The sequence below is a fragment of the Plecotus auritus genome, assembly GCF_963455305.1.
Source record: "Plecotus auritus genome assembly, chromosome: 9".
In the NCBI taxonomy this organism is placed as follows: Eukaryota; Metazoa; Chordata; class Mammalia; order Chiroptera; family Vespertilionidae; genus Plecotus; species Plecotus auritus.
This window is the reverse complement of record NC_137783.1, coordinates 11,975,176-11,989,650: the sequence shown is the minus strand read 5'-3', so window position 1 is coordinate 11,989,650 and position 14,475 is coordinate 11,975,176. Positions and strand designations below refer to the sequence as shown.

The following is a 14,475-nucleotide window of genomic DNA, read 5'->3' as shown; positions in this document are numbered from 1 at the left end:
CCACAACCCACCCCCCACACCCCCTTCCAACCTCCTCTCTCTCCACTGCTTCCTCACAATGTATGATCTAGCTTTGCTAAGTATCTGCCTTTGACACTGGAGAAAAGGGTACCTACAGCACAATATGTCTTCTTCTGGACACATCCTATTCACCCTTCAATGTTCCCTAAGCCCAGCCCCAAACTTAGCTACGTTTTCCTATTACTCCACCCTTATCTCTGTTAAAGCACCCACTACATCACATTGAAATGGCTTGTTCATGTGCCTGCTTCTTCCACTGGAATATTAACAACTCAGGACCAGGGAACCTGCCTTTGTCATCCTTGTATTGCCAACAGCTGGCAAAAATGTCTGCTTCTTAGGAGATTTGCAACAATTATATATTAAACATAATTGAGCATCATCTTCCTCAGCAAACATTCATAACATACTTTTTGAGTATGGAGAAGTTCTTCCTCCCCAGAAAGCAGAGTTCTCCACATACTGTCAAGGCAGTCCTGCCCCCTGACCTAAGACCCAGAAAGCCAGCCCAGGCAGGGAGACCTGGCCCAAACTAGTATGCACATGCTCAAACTGAGATCCACGTGGGCCCCAGTTATCCCACTTCAGAGTTCTCTTGGACTCTTCACCCTCTTATGGGGCTGACCAGATACCCCAAGGAACTAGGTAACTTACCTCTATAGGGTCATCCCAGCATCTGGGGCTGGGTTCTAGTTGCAGAAGGACTGAAAAGCAGATCATGATAGCTTTTCATGAGATGACATAAAATTTGGGCTATTGGGATTGTGTTGACATGCTGATTTGGGGTAACTCACTCACATCAGCAAAAGATAAGGTTAGGGTTCTGGGTTACCCAATGATTTACTCTAACTCTTGTATTAGAGCTAGGTATGTGGGCCCAATGTGTGTTGGTTACTCCTGTCTCAACAGTGGTGCTTCCTCCAGTCTACAGCACCCAAGGGTAGTGAGGATGCTGGCAGGTGTCCTTTATCATTAGTACCCCTTACTGCACGTACCCAGGGCATTCTCCCTACCATCTATGCAAGCTCCATGACTCATGACAGTTAGTCTACTGGGAATGATTGTGCCTATTCCCTCTGAGGGCTTTTGAAACTTTTACACCACACATTCTAGATACCTGCTCCAACTGATGTTCTCTTTTGCCTTTGATAGGTGGGGTGGTGTTGTACCCTCTTTGACCAGTATAAAGTCATGCAAGACAGGAAATAGTCAGTTCTTACATGAATGGGACCACTCCTTTCAGTCCAGCAGCAGTTCCTCATCTACCCTCCCCACTAGTGGAAGTGTGAGAAAGGCTGGGACATGGATGGCATTGAAAGAGATCACATTCTAATAATGCAGTGATTATAGCCTAAAGAGTTCAAGAGAAGACCTAATTTGAAGTTTGTGTTGTTCTATGTGTATGCTATAATAATTCGGAAAAGAGAGCTCTACATGACTAGGAAAGTAATTATTATTCACATTTTCCTGGAAACTCTAGGAAAGACTTGATTGTGACCATCATCAATAAAACACAACAGTAATCTCAAAGAGAATCATTGGAAGCCAATACGCAGACAACATTATGAGTAATTATATAACTAGCATCAAATGAGTAGAATTAGGGAGCTGCAATAAGCCAGAAAGAAGGTCCATATTGTTTCAATACAATCAGGTTTTAAAGAACCATGACATTGTGAATAATAACCACATTTAATTTGCTCTCTCGGTGGGAGTTTATGAAATTTGCCAGATATGGTTCATTTGGCTGTAAGGAACATGAAGAAATACTTTTTGAGCCTGAACATGAAGAGATGGTATCTGGATACTATGATAAATCTTCATGCATTGATTAGGCAATGAACTAAGACGTAAGTATCTCTTTTCTACCAATTACTCTAAATCGTTATCAGTAATCACTAAATTGTTCATGGAACCATGAAATTTATAATACAATTTTATTTGACCTTGCTGTCCTCAGATTAGTCAAATGGTGGGGGGAGAGGGGAAGGGGAAAGCTTATCTTAAGGAACTTGGATTTTTATGTATCCCATTATATTTTGTTTAAACTTATTTACAACCCTGAAATGTAGATTCTCCAATTGAGTGGGGTCCTAGAATTTAGGGAGCGGGAAAAGGGTAACAAATTATTCACTCATCTTTGTATTGCCAAGAAGAGAGATAGCAGGTGTTCAAATAAATGTTTGCTAAATGAATAATAACCTTAATTGTACCACTGATTTTGTCCTCATAGAAAAATAAAAATCAAAGATATCCCACTTGCTGACATGCATGAGACTTCTCTGAATGTTTTTTTCTCTTCAACCAGAGTATAGATTTTCTGGTTTACAAAGCACTATGGGATGAATTCTCTCTTCAGCTAGGACACATTTCCTGAGTCCTCCTATATGTCAAGCTCCAGAGAAAAAGGATGAAGAGAAAAGTCACTACTCTGAAGGACCTGAACATTCAACATCACAAGGAGTCAGACATAATATTACAAGGCAGCATCATTAAGGACTGTGTGGTGGTTAATTTTATGTGTCAACTTGACTGAGCTAAGGGATGCCCAGATAGCTGGTAAGACATTATTTCTGACTGTCTGAGAGGGTGTTTTCAGAAGAGATTAGCATTTGAATTGGTAGATAAAGATCACCCTCACCAATGTGGGTGGGCATCACCCATCCATTGAAGGCCCAAATAGAACAAAAAGGGAGAGGAAAGGCAAATTTCCTTTGTCTCTCCTGTTTTGGACAGCAGCACTCCTGACTCTCAGGCCTTCAGACTTGGACTGAATTCCACCACCAGCTTTCCTGGTTCTCCAGCGTATAGACTGATTTTAAGACTACTCAGTTTCCATAATAACACGAGCCAGTTCCTATAATGTGATAACCTATTTGTTCTATTTCTCTGGAGAACCCTGACTAATACAAGCTACAATAGAGGCTTAAACAAAATCTCCTGGGATTCTGAGAGGATGTAAGTGAGAGCTGAGAGAAATGAGTTCTAAAGACGAACTTGAAAGGTAAGTATGAACTCATCAAGTAGAAACAAAAGGGAAAGGAGATCTTTCTAGAACTTAAATCACAGTAGATAACTCCCCTCATTAGACTTCCCATTATCCTATCTAATAAAAGAGTAATATGCAAATTGACCATCACTCCAACACACAAGATGGCCGCCACATATTGGCCTGCAGGGGAGGGCAGTTGGGGGCAACCAGGCCTGCAGGGGAGGGCAGTTGTGGGGGGACCCAGGCCTGCAAGGGAGGACAGTTGGAGGGGGACAGGCCTGCAGGGGAGGGCAGTTGAGGATAACCAGGTTTACAGGGGAGGGCAGTTGGGGGCGACCAGTCCTGCAGGAGAGGGCAGTTAGGGGTGACCAGGCCTGCTGGGGAGCAGTTAGGCGTCGATCAGGCTGGCAGGGGAGTGGTTAGGGGGTGATCAGGCTGGCAGGCAGAAGCGGTTAGGGGCAATCAGGCAGCCAGGCAGGTGAGCGGTTGGGAGCCAGCAGTCCTGGATTGTGAGAGGGCAATCGGACATCACTTGAGGGGTCCCAGATTGGAGAGGGTGCAGGCTGGGCTGAGAGACACCCCCCCCCATGCACGAATTTCGTGCACTAGGCCTCTAGTTTTTATGATAAAATCTAAATCTTCCCCATCACCTCCAACATCCTCCATGATTGGCTCCCACATGCTTCTAACCTTATCTCCTGCTGCTTTCTGTATCACTTGTATATTCAGTCACATTATTCATATTGATGGTCCTCGGACATGCCAAGCTTTGTCCTGTGTTACAGTCTTTATACTTGCTGTTCCCTCTTCCCAGAACATTGCCCCAGATCTTCATGTGGCTGACTTCTTTGTATGATTTCAGCCTCTCCTGAGTATTGATTATTGGGAAAAGGGAACTCAGAGGAAAGACTAAGAAGGAGTAGCCAGGGAAGGAGAAGAAACCAGAGCTTAGGGTCTTGGGAGTCAATTAATGAAGAAATTAAATCTACTTTATCTTGTCAAGCAGTGTTTTAGGAGGGCAAAAGGGAGGTACTTTTATCTCCATTTCACAAATATGAAAATGAACACTCAGAGGGGCTTAGAGACTTGGCCAAGCCCTAGCTGGTTTGGCTCAGTGGATAGAGCGTTGACCTGTGCACTGAAAGGTCCCAGGTTCGATTCCGGTCAAGGGTATGTGCCTTGGTTGCAGGCACATCCCCAGTGGGAGGTGTGCAGGAGGCAGCTGATGGATGTTTCTCTCTCATCAATGTTTCTAACTCTCTATCCTTCTCCCTCTTCTCTGTAAAAAATCAATAAAATGTATTTTTAAAAAAAGAGAGAGACTTGGCCAAGGCTATGCAGAGCAAGAAGCAAAGGCAAGAATCAAATCCAGGTCTTCTTACTTCAAGTTCAAAGCTCTTTAACCAAGCATGGGTCCTAAGGGTAAGGGAAGAGTGTGCCAAGAATTGTGATTTGAGGGGTTCCAGAGGGCTCCAATTGAATAGACACATTTTCTTCACTAACTTTCCACACTGCCTGAAATTTTTGTCACCAACATCACTCTTTGGGGTAAAGGAATTTTCAGAAGGCCTTTAAAAATGTACATTTGCAGGGATTTTAACACATGAACACATTAGCAGCTCTTGATGTTACTTTTCTCTCAGGAAAGCCCTGCTCACAGCCCCTTTACATCAAAGTTCCAGAAGAAATGACAAGTCATGAGGAAAGTCAGAACCTGAGAGGGAGAGAGAGGAAAATGTCTTTTGTCGGCTGAAAAGCCTTAGTGTGGTCAATCAAGTGTGCTTCCACCGAAGCAAACGGGGCAATGGAAGGAACCCAGGACTAGAGCTGAATATGGCACCCAAGGTGGTAGCTGGGAGGTCAAGATCAGGGTTAGCTTCCACAAGGTTAAAATTGAGCAATGGCCCTGAGGCAACACAGGCACTGAGAATCAGAAGGCAAAGCAAGCATCAAATTTTCCAGACCAGAGAAGATGCTCCAAATAGGAGAGGCAAGATTAGGGCACAGAGATTGTAGAAGCAGATATAGAAACAGGAATAGGTAAAGGAGGGTGAGGGAATGGCAAGGAGGACAGGAAGGAGGATATGACAAACAACCATTAATATTTTTATTTTATGTTCATGAGCCAATGGATGGAAGGAAGGGTTGGTCAGGAATGAACCCAGCACCATGACCATTTAGCAGTATGACTTTGGAAAATATATTTTGCCTTTCTGAGTTTCACATTGCTCATCAATAAAAACAACAGTTTTATTAAATTATTGCTAAAACCCTCTGCAGCTCTAAAATCAAATGCATTTTCTTCTTATTGAGATCAGAGCCACCCTAACTCAAATGTAAAACCACACTCAAAATCTTTTTTTTTTAAAGCAGGGAAACTGTCAGATGCTTAAGAAAAGAAATCATCCATTGATTTATTTCTTACCTTCTAAACAGCTATTCCTTTTAGCAAGAATAAAAGTGAAACAACCAAGGAGTGGAAACAAGAGGGCATTTTAAATCTCTAAATTGAAACAGAAAAGGAAGAAAGGTGTAGAGGTAACATAATAAGGGCTTTTCTGTTTTCCCACTAAGAGCTTTTTACCATTCTAAAAGGTTCACCCAGGATGCTAACAAAGCTTCAGAAATGCATCAAATGAAACCATTTCCATTTCCAATGGCATTAATCATCTCTGTGATTCTGCAGAATTAAAGGTAACCCCTAGGGAATTAGCATCCCCCCAGGTGCTTTCCAAGTACACCTGTCCAGCTGCACCTGAGCAAGGGCATTAATTCACCCCACATTTCTGAAGCTGCCCCATGAACATCTTCTTAAGCATGTCATCCCTATAGTCACCTGCTTTCTGCAAAGGACACCAAAGACCAATATGATGGGTGCTTTCCGTCTGCAGGCAGCTCACCATTGAGAATTTTATTTCTAGGACAACCTATAGCTAGGTCATATCATTTATGCTGGTAACAATCTCCTATGCAAAAATAAAACACAGAATCTCCCACAGAAATAAAAATGTGAGATTACGTAAATTCTACTTTCTGTGTGATTTTTCATTAGTTCATTTATTCTGTAGATTCCAAGTGAGCTAGCTGGTAACATTTGGAGCTAAACTCAGTCTACTTAGCACTAGTCAGTCACATCTTTGACCACAATATCACAAAGTAGTCCTCTGATGGTTTTAAAATATGAAAAATGCAAATAAAGAATATTGTGAGCAATGCCTTAAATTTTCTGGGGAATCTCCTCTCTGAACCAATGCAGTACCAGCAACATCAAGTTCAATTGCTGCTTGTTAGAGACCTTGGATTAACAAAAGTTGCTTTACTCCCTTTGACTTCTGTTTCCACTCCAGCGTGGAAACTTAGTCAAGCTTCTACAATGAGAGGCCAGTCTTGTAGGCTAGGAAACACTGAAATCTCATCAAAATCATCTTAACAGTTGCATTCCAAAAGAGCTGTAATTTTTCATCTCCAAAATACTTAGTAATTAGAATTGCTGCACTTCAGGAGGAAAATGACAAAGTCGATTTTGTATTTCTACTGAAAAGTCCCTGGAACTGAGGCATCTGTCTCCAAATGTATTAATTACAGGAAGATGCTTTTGAATGGTGGTTGGTGGTAATCGTTAACGCTAAAAATAATGCGATCTGTATGCCAATTCCACTTAGGCCCCCACAAGTCTCATCTTCTCTGTAAAGTCTTCTCAGATAATGGGTAGTGCTTTCATGGACCACCTCTCATTGCATAACTTTGATGTATTATTATGCAAAGTGACCCCTGCACACTTGGCTGAAGATAGGAAGGGTTAAAGGGAGGACACAGCCCTGCCACATTCACAAATTAGGATCCAGAACCACCACTACCAGTTTGGTGACTTTAGTCAACACACTTCTCTATGAGTCTCAGTTTCCTCGTCTGTAAAATAAATGGCTAAGACTCAGATTGTCTGATTTCCTTCCAGCACTAACGTTCTATGATTCTTATCCCTAGATTGGTTTTGTTCTTCTGCCCTTGGGCCCACTCTATACTCTCCAGCCTTGAGAGTGGTATTCTCAGGCTGTCCATTGTGTTAGAATCATCTGCCTAATTTATTTATAAACTCATGACCTTACTGCATCTTAGGGCAGGATGAATCCCAGCCAAGTTCTAATCAGCCTCAGAGAAGAGCCCAAACTCACAGTTGTGATCTATATCCCATATTGTCCCAAAGAGGATTTATGGCAGCTTAGCAGGATACATTATATAAACACAAGGTGAAATAAAATAGTAGAAGAAAAGATAGAAAAGCAAGGGTTGGGACAGAGATGGAACCTGAAATGCACCCCAAGAAACAAATTATAAAAGCCCTCTTAGAAAAGTCTGTGGGTAGTGCCAATTCAGAGCCACATATTTAGCTCTGAGCTCTCTAGCAGCCATAGGGAAAAGGGAAACCCAGTGAGTCAGTGAGAAGTCTTCTTCTTTCCATTGCTATTCCTTGGGTCCCACAGTGCCTTTTGGCTGCACCTAAGGCAGTGCTTAGAGCTGACAGTCATCCCCTGAAAGGATATTGATGGATGAGGTTGCAGCTCTTTAGCCTAACTCACAGCTCAAGAAGGAAATAGAAACCATAACCTAGAAGACTGACCCTATTTCTGCTAGACATGGCTCACACATGGTGCTCCTTCAGGGCCTCCCTGCCAGAGAAGACCATAGAGAATGTTGGTCCATTGTAATGTTTCCAGGTTTTCCTGTAATATCTTACTCACTGGAATAAGAATTGAAAGCTGATCGCTGAAAACATGTTTCCCACTCTGTCTCTTTATAATACAAAAGCCTTCATGTGCTTCAAAAAAGAGTCTTTGATGTATCCTTAAATAAACACCTGGCTTTATAAAGAAAGACACCTCTTTTCAGCAGGGCAAAGACAGTTTTCAAACAGTTCCATTCTAAATTCTCAGAAAGAACAAGTTCTACCCTCTCCACAAAGAGCAACTATAGGCAGAAATGTTATTGGGATGAACATGGCAGAGGGGGTGTTTTTCCGAAGTCTGGGAGGCAGCATGGTACTGTGGAAATGGCTCCTTGAGTATCCTTATACAGTAAGTCCTCACTTAACATCCTAATAGGTTCTGTTACTTTAAGCAAAATGACTTAAAATGAAACCAATTTTTTAAACCAATTTTACCATAAGCTAATTAATATAAACAAGAGTTAAGTTCCTAGGGCATCTAAACAATATTATAACAAAATGACATTATTCAAGGACCTGCTGTATTTAAATAGTGGCTTGCCGTTTCCAAAGTTTCTACATGTATCTCTTATCTCTCCCAATGAGATAGGTAAAAGCAAGATGTGAAAATGACTATGGAACTTTATAGAGATGGGTTGCAAATTCCTCCCTTGACCAAACTTTAGTTAAGGCCTGAACGTGGGCTTCTATCTCCATCCTTATAGAGTCCACTTTCAGCAAGAATCCCATCAAGTTGGATTTGCCATGTCCCCAGGTTTGATATCTGATCAAATTCCCTTCCCATCATCCCCCAGGTGACATCTGATCCCTCCCCCCACATGTCCAGTCAGTTTAGCCAAAATTCCTCTTATGCCAATGTTTCCTCTTAGTAATTCTCCATCCATTGACACCCACCCTGTTCCTTGGCTGAAATCCTCACTTGCCCAGGCTGCATTCAGAACAGAGCCCAGTTCTAGACTGAAGTCACTTTTCCCCTATTGCAATAGTTCTAGAGTAAAATCTATTTTTACTCCTTTAACTACTGTCCAGCTCTGCTTTTTCTTGGTCAATAGCCATGGATCAAGTCTTCTGATTCCAAGTGTAGCAGAAAGCCCTGGGAGGCAGGAGGTGAGTCATGAGGTCCTGTATCTGCCTCCCATCAACAGGTTGTTTGATCTCAAATAATATACAAGAGGGTCAGTTATATGGTAACAGCAGAAAACTAGACTTTGGGTGGTGTTCAATCAAGAGAGTATACAGATATCAAATTATAATGTTATATACATGTAATTTGTATAATGTTATTAACCAATGTTACCTCAATTAACTTAATTTTTTTAAAGTAATGCAAGTTCATTGTAGAAAGTAAAAGGAAAGAAATATATTTTCTCTTGGGTTGAGGTTGGGATGCCAATCATGACTCTACCATGATTAGTGATCAAGCTTAAAGCCAGCAAGTGCCTATCCTACCCATGTCAAATCCATCTCTTCACAGGAACATTAGCATCAACATGCCCTTCTCACATTGGCTATGCCCAGCATTTATAGGAGGGGAGAAATAAAGTCATTTACCTAAAAGGTGTGAGCACATGTGGGCAGGTTCAGTCCTGGCTTGCCTCTGCAATCTCATAAAAGACTTTATCATGAGGCAGTTGGTTTTAAGTACAGGATGGTAGGAATATGTTGCCTTCATAAAAATAAATGTGCATCTACTTAAGTTTCATCCTTTGCACATGAACACAATAATGATGCCTCAGCTATCAGCTGCTCCAAAGATTTCTTGCCACTTACTCAATGAAAACCCAGTCTTTCATTCTTTGGTGTAACTATCCTATATAATAAAAGGGTAATATGCAAATCGACCAAATTACAGAACCACTGGTCACTATGATGGCGCACTGACTCCCAGGGGGCAGACGCTCAATGCAGGAGCTGCCCCCTAGTGGTCAGTGCGCTCCCACAGGGGGAGCACCGCTCAGCCACAAGCCAAGCTGATGGCTGGCTAGCTCAGCTGCCCACCTGCTCAGCAGCGCTAAGGATATTCGACTGTGGCTTAGGCCGTCAGTGGGACATTCCCTGAGGGCTCCCAGACTGCTAAAGGATGCAGGCCGGGCTGAGGGTACCCCCCAACCCCAAGGCACAAATGTCGTGCACCCAGCCTCTAGTTTGTAAATGAAAAGCAATAACCTTCCTTATGTCACTTGAGCTCCTTTCTAATTTAGAAAGACCAGAACAGCTTCCCCTTCTCCCAAGTAATTACAAAGGACAGCAGCTTATCTCATAAGCAATTCACAACCTGCCTCCAACCCCAAACCAGCAGAGATTGGTCGTCATGCCCTAATCTCCTGCCCACATTGCTCTATTGTAGACACTATAACCTAATGATGAACACTGTTTTAAAAACCGACACAATCTGCTAAAGAAGGTCTCTGGATGTTTCCACTGACACAGGCAGAAACAGCCAGAAAGGATGTAAGCCCCTAAGTCTGGAATGGGTCAGTTTAGAATTATCAAAAAGTTCCATTTCTATTTCCTAGCTATGCTTCTATTATGGCCCAGTTTAACCTTTCCCTATAAATGAAAGGTGTTTTATCGATTCTCCTTAGGAGCTGCCGTTCTACACAATGATGCACTCCCGTTAATTCAGTGGAGGTAGTCTTAGCTAAGAACTATGAACTGTCCTTTTTCTTTTCATTGTCTGCTCAGAAATGCCTGTGACAACATATAGAGTAAGAGCTAGGGTCCATTATAACCTCTATTGTTTCCTATAGTCACTTTGACTTTAAACAATAAATTTCAACCTAATGTTTTTTAAAAGATATGGCTATTATGGCCCTGGCCAGTTGCACAGTGGTTAGAGCACGGAGCCAAGGACCAAAAGGCTGTGGGTTCAATTCCAGGTCAAAGGCAAGTACCTTAGTTGCAGGTTTCCCAGCCCCTGATGTGTCTCTCTGACATCGATGTTTCTTTATCCCCCTCCCCGCTCCCATCCACTCTCTCTAAAAATCAGTGGGAAAATATCCTTGGGTGAGGTTTAAAAATAAAACGTATATTCGTTCTATATACAGGGTGTCCCAAAAAAATGTAAAAAAGAAAAAAAAAAAAAAAGAAGGTATAGCTATTGTGAAAATCATTGGAATGCCTTACTAGAATTCCAAGGATTAAAATACTTTTGTTGCTTTATGAAAATAATTTCATTTTTCCTGGTGAAATAATAATTTATATACAATACTACTAATCATGTACCATAGTGAGGCAGGCAGCCCCACCCACAATCTCCTACAGTATAGCCACAAATGTGTGTGTGTGCGTGTGCATGTGTGTGCTCAAAATTAGTCCACTGTCAATGTGACTCTGCAACCAAATGACTATCCTCAGCATCCACACATTTACAATATACATTATGATAGCAGAAGTTGTTGGTGCCTTACCCTGATCCCTTTTTTGGGCTGGTACACTCACCTTCCTCCCAGCCCCCAAATGTGAATGTCAGCTGCCACCCTTTTTTAAAGAATGATCCTCATTAACTGTAACAACTTCCCTGGAGATGCCTTGGAGTTTACTCAAGGCACAGTCCCCCAGGAAGGAGTGGGAGAAGCCTGCAGCCAATGACTGAATAATATGGAGCAGTGGTCGGCAAACTGCAGCTCGTGAGCCACATGCGGTTCACAAGCCGCGGTTTGCCGCTCTGTTGACTAATGAGTTTGCCAACCACTGATATGGGGTATTAAAGGCTGGCCCCCTTACAACCCCGGAGGCAACTCTGGGGTGCTACTCATGCTCCAGAACCCCCTATACCACCATCATACTGAAGCTAAGTCTCACACACCCTTGTCCAGGTTCTTCTGAATTCCTCTCCTGCTTCCCTTACTCCTGAAGAGACCATACCTTCTCCTAATAAATTTAATTTAAAAATTAAAAAAAAATTAAAGGACCATATCTGAAAGAACCCACTCAAAAATCACTTGCAGACAAAGTATGTCTCTTGCTGTGCTTCTAGGAATTCCTACCAAAGGCACTGAGTAAGAAACAAGTCTAAGCACAGGAAATCACACCGGAATGTCAACGCTGGTAGCCCCTTCCTTCAGAAGTATATGTTTCTTATTTTAATTCCACAGTGCTGTTTTAGCATCAAAGAACAAGGACATCCCTGGTCTTTAAAGGCTCATAGTCACATAAACCAAATCTTACATAATCATGGATCTAAGGAATGATTGCCATGGAAAATATGCCTTAGGAATATACTTATTTGTATATAGCTTTTAGGAAGGCACTACTGACTTCTGATTAAAGACAAAGCTTGATCATTTAATTGAGAGTAGGATGGAGTTAAGATTAGAGAAGATGTCACTCTTAACATTCCTATTGAGCATTCACTGGAAGTCCTAGCTGGAGAAATCAGGCAAGCAAAAGAAACAAAATATATAACAAATGAAAAGGAATAAATAATTATCTCTATTTTCAGGTTACATACTTTTATATAAAGAAAATCCTAAAAACCAAACAAAAAATGTTAGATCAAATCAATGATTTCAATAAAGTTGCATGATACAAAATTAACATAAAAATATTAGTAGTGCTTCTATACACTACAATCAATTCTCTGAAAAGGAAATGAAGATATAGATCTCATTTATAATAGCACCAAAAACAATAAAATACTTTGAAAGAAATTGAACTAAGGAGGTGAAAGATCTCTACTCTAAAAACTATTAGATAATGATGAAAGAAATCAAAGAAACAAAAAAATAAAAAGTTATCTCATGTTCATAGATTAGAAGAATTAATATTGTTAAAATGTCAATACTAGCAAAACCATCTGAATGTTCAAGTACTCCCTATCCAGATTCTTATGAAATTTTTAATGGAAGTAAAAGAAATTTTTTCAAATTTATATAGAATTACAAAAGACCCCAAATAGTCACAGAAATCCTAAAAAAAAAAAAAAAAAAAAAAAAAAAAAAAAACAGTATCAAAGCAGGAGGCATCACACTTCCTGATTTCAAGCTATACTATCAAGCTATAGTAATCAAAACAGTGTGGTATTGGCATAAAAACAGAGAAATCGACTAGTGAAAGAGAATGAGAGTCCAGATATAAATCCAAGCATATATAGTAAACTAACATTTGAAAAAGGAGTCAGGAATACTCAATGGAGAAAAAAAAAAAGAGTCTCTAATAAATGATGCTAGGCTAATTGGATATTCATATATGAAAGAATGAAACTGGACCCCTATATTTCACCAATGACAACAATTAACTCAAAATGGATTAAAAACTTAAATGTAAGATCTGAAACCTTGAAACTCCTAGAAGAAAACATAAAGATAAAGCTTCTTGACATAAGTCTTGGTGATAATTTTTGACTATAACACCTAAAGCACAAGCAACAACAACAAAATAAACAAGTGAGACTACATCAAATTAAAAAATGTCTGCCTAGCAAAAGCAACCATTTAAAAAAAATTAAGAAGCTCATTCTGCCACATTTCATTCAATTCCATCACTTCTGACAGTCACTGGTGAGACCTAAGCCACCAAGATGATGAAGCAGATCCAGAGCAAGGATGCTTTTCAGGAAGCCTTGAACAGTGCAGGAGGTAAACTTGTAATAGCTGACTTTTCCACCACGTGGTGTGGGCCTTGCAAAATGATCAAGCCCTTCCTTCATTCCCTCTCTGAAAAGTATTCCAATGTGGTATCCTTGAAGTATATGTGGATGACTGTCAGGATGTTGCTGCAGAGTGTGATGTTAAATGCATGGCAATCTTCCAGTTTTTTAAAAAAGGACAAAAGATGGGTGAGTTTTCTGGAGCTAATAAGGAATAACTTGAAGCCACCATCAATGAATTAATTTAATCATGTTAACCATCCATTGGCTCCTGTAATTTTTTTATTTACAAAAAAAAAGAAAATAGATAAGGTATAGAAACTATATACTCAACTACCATCAGATTATAAATGGCAATAAAATATTCATTCTATTCCTTTTTTAAAAAATAAAGTAAGTTAAAAGACAATTAAGAAATGGGGAAAATACTTGCAAAACATATAAATAACTCATACAACTCAACAGCAATAAAAACCTAACCCAATTTTTAAAAATTAGAACAGGACTTGAACAGACATTTCTCTAAAGAAGATATACAAAAGGTCAATGATGATTCTCTCTCATCACTGATGTTTCTATCTCTCCCTCTCCCTTCCTCTCTAAAATCAATAAAAAAATATATTTTTAAGTGCAATTACATCTAATTTAATAAATTTGTATTGATCACTTATTCTGAGACAGGTATTGAGCTGGGATCTAAGGATTCTACCAGGATTAAGACATGATTCCCTTCCCCTAAGCGAAACCCATTAGATGTTAATGGTAGCCTGTTGTACTCATATCCATTGGAAATAACCTAGGGACATTAATTTGAGAGAAGTTTATGTTGGGAAATGTTCTATTAAAAACCCAATGGAGAAATAGGTGAGTCAAGTTGTTTCCTGTTTCTAAACCATAAGTTGGTGTACCAAGCCATAGATGATGACTCCTCTGGGACACAGACATGTATTTTTAAACTTTTGAGATTGAAGAGTAGCTTGAATAGAGCAGCCAAAAGAACAGCCTGTCCTGTTATGACTCACTTGAGAAACTTCCCTTTTTATGCCATTTCAAACCTGAATTTTCAGACTTAAAATTCAGATTGCCTTTAAAGTAGATGTGATATTTGGATAACTTTCTTTTCATGAAATGTCATGTCATCGTATCATA

General features: G+C 40.3%; 1 protein-coding gene across 1 annotated transcript; it reads left to right on the top strand.

The window, feature by feature from the left end:
- Window positions 1-13,257: 13,257 nt before the first annotated feature.
- Window positions 13,258-13,544, top strand: LOC308233306 (thioredoxin-like; the record flags this gene model as incomplete). The annotated part of the gene is made up of 2 exons (XM_080640227.1): window positions 13,258-13,386; window positions 13,446-13,544. 2 exons carry the CDS (start codon window positions 13,258-13,260, stop codon window positions 13,542-13,544), a joined length of 228 nt encoding a protein of 75 aa, XP_080496353.1.
- Between the last annotated feature and the right edge of the window lie 931 nt (window positions 13,545-14,475).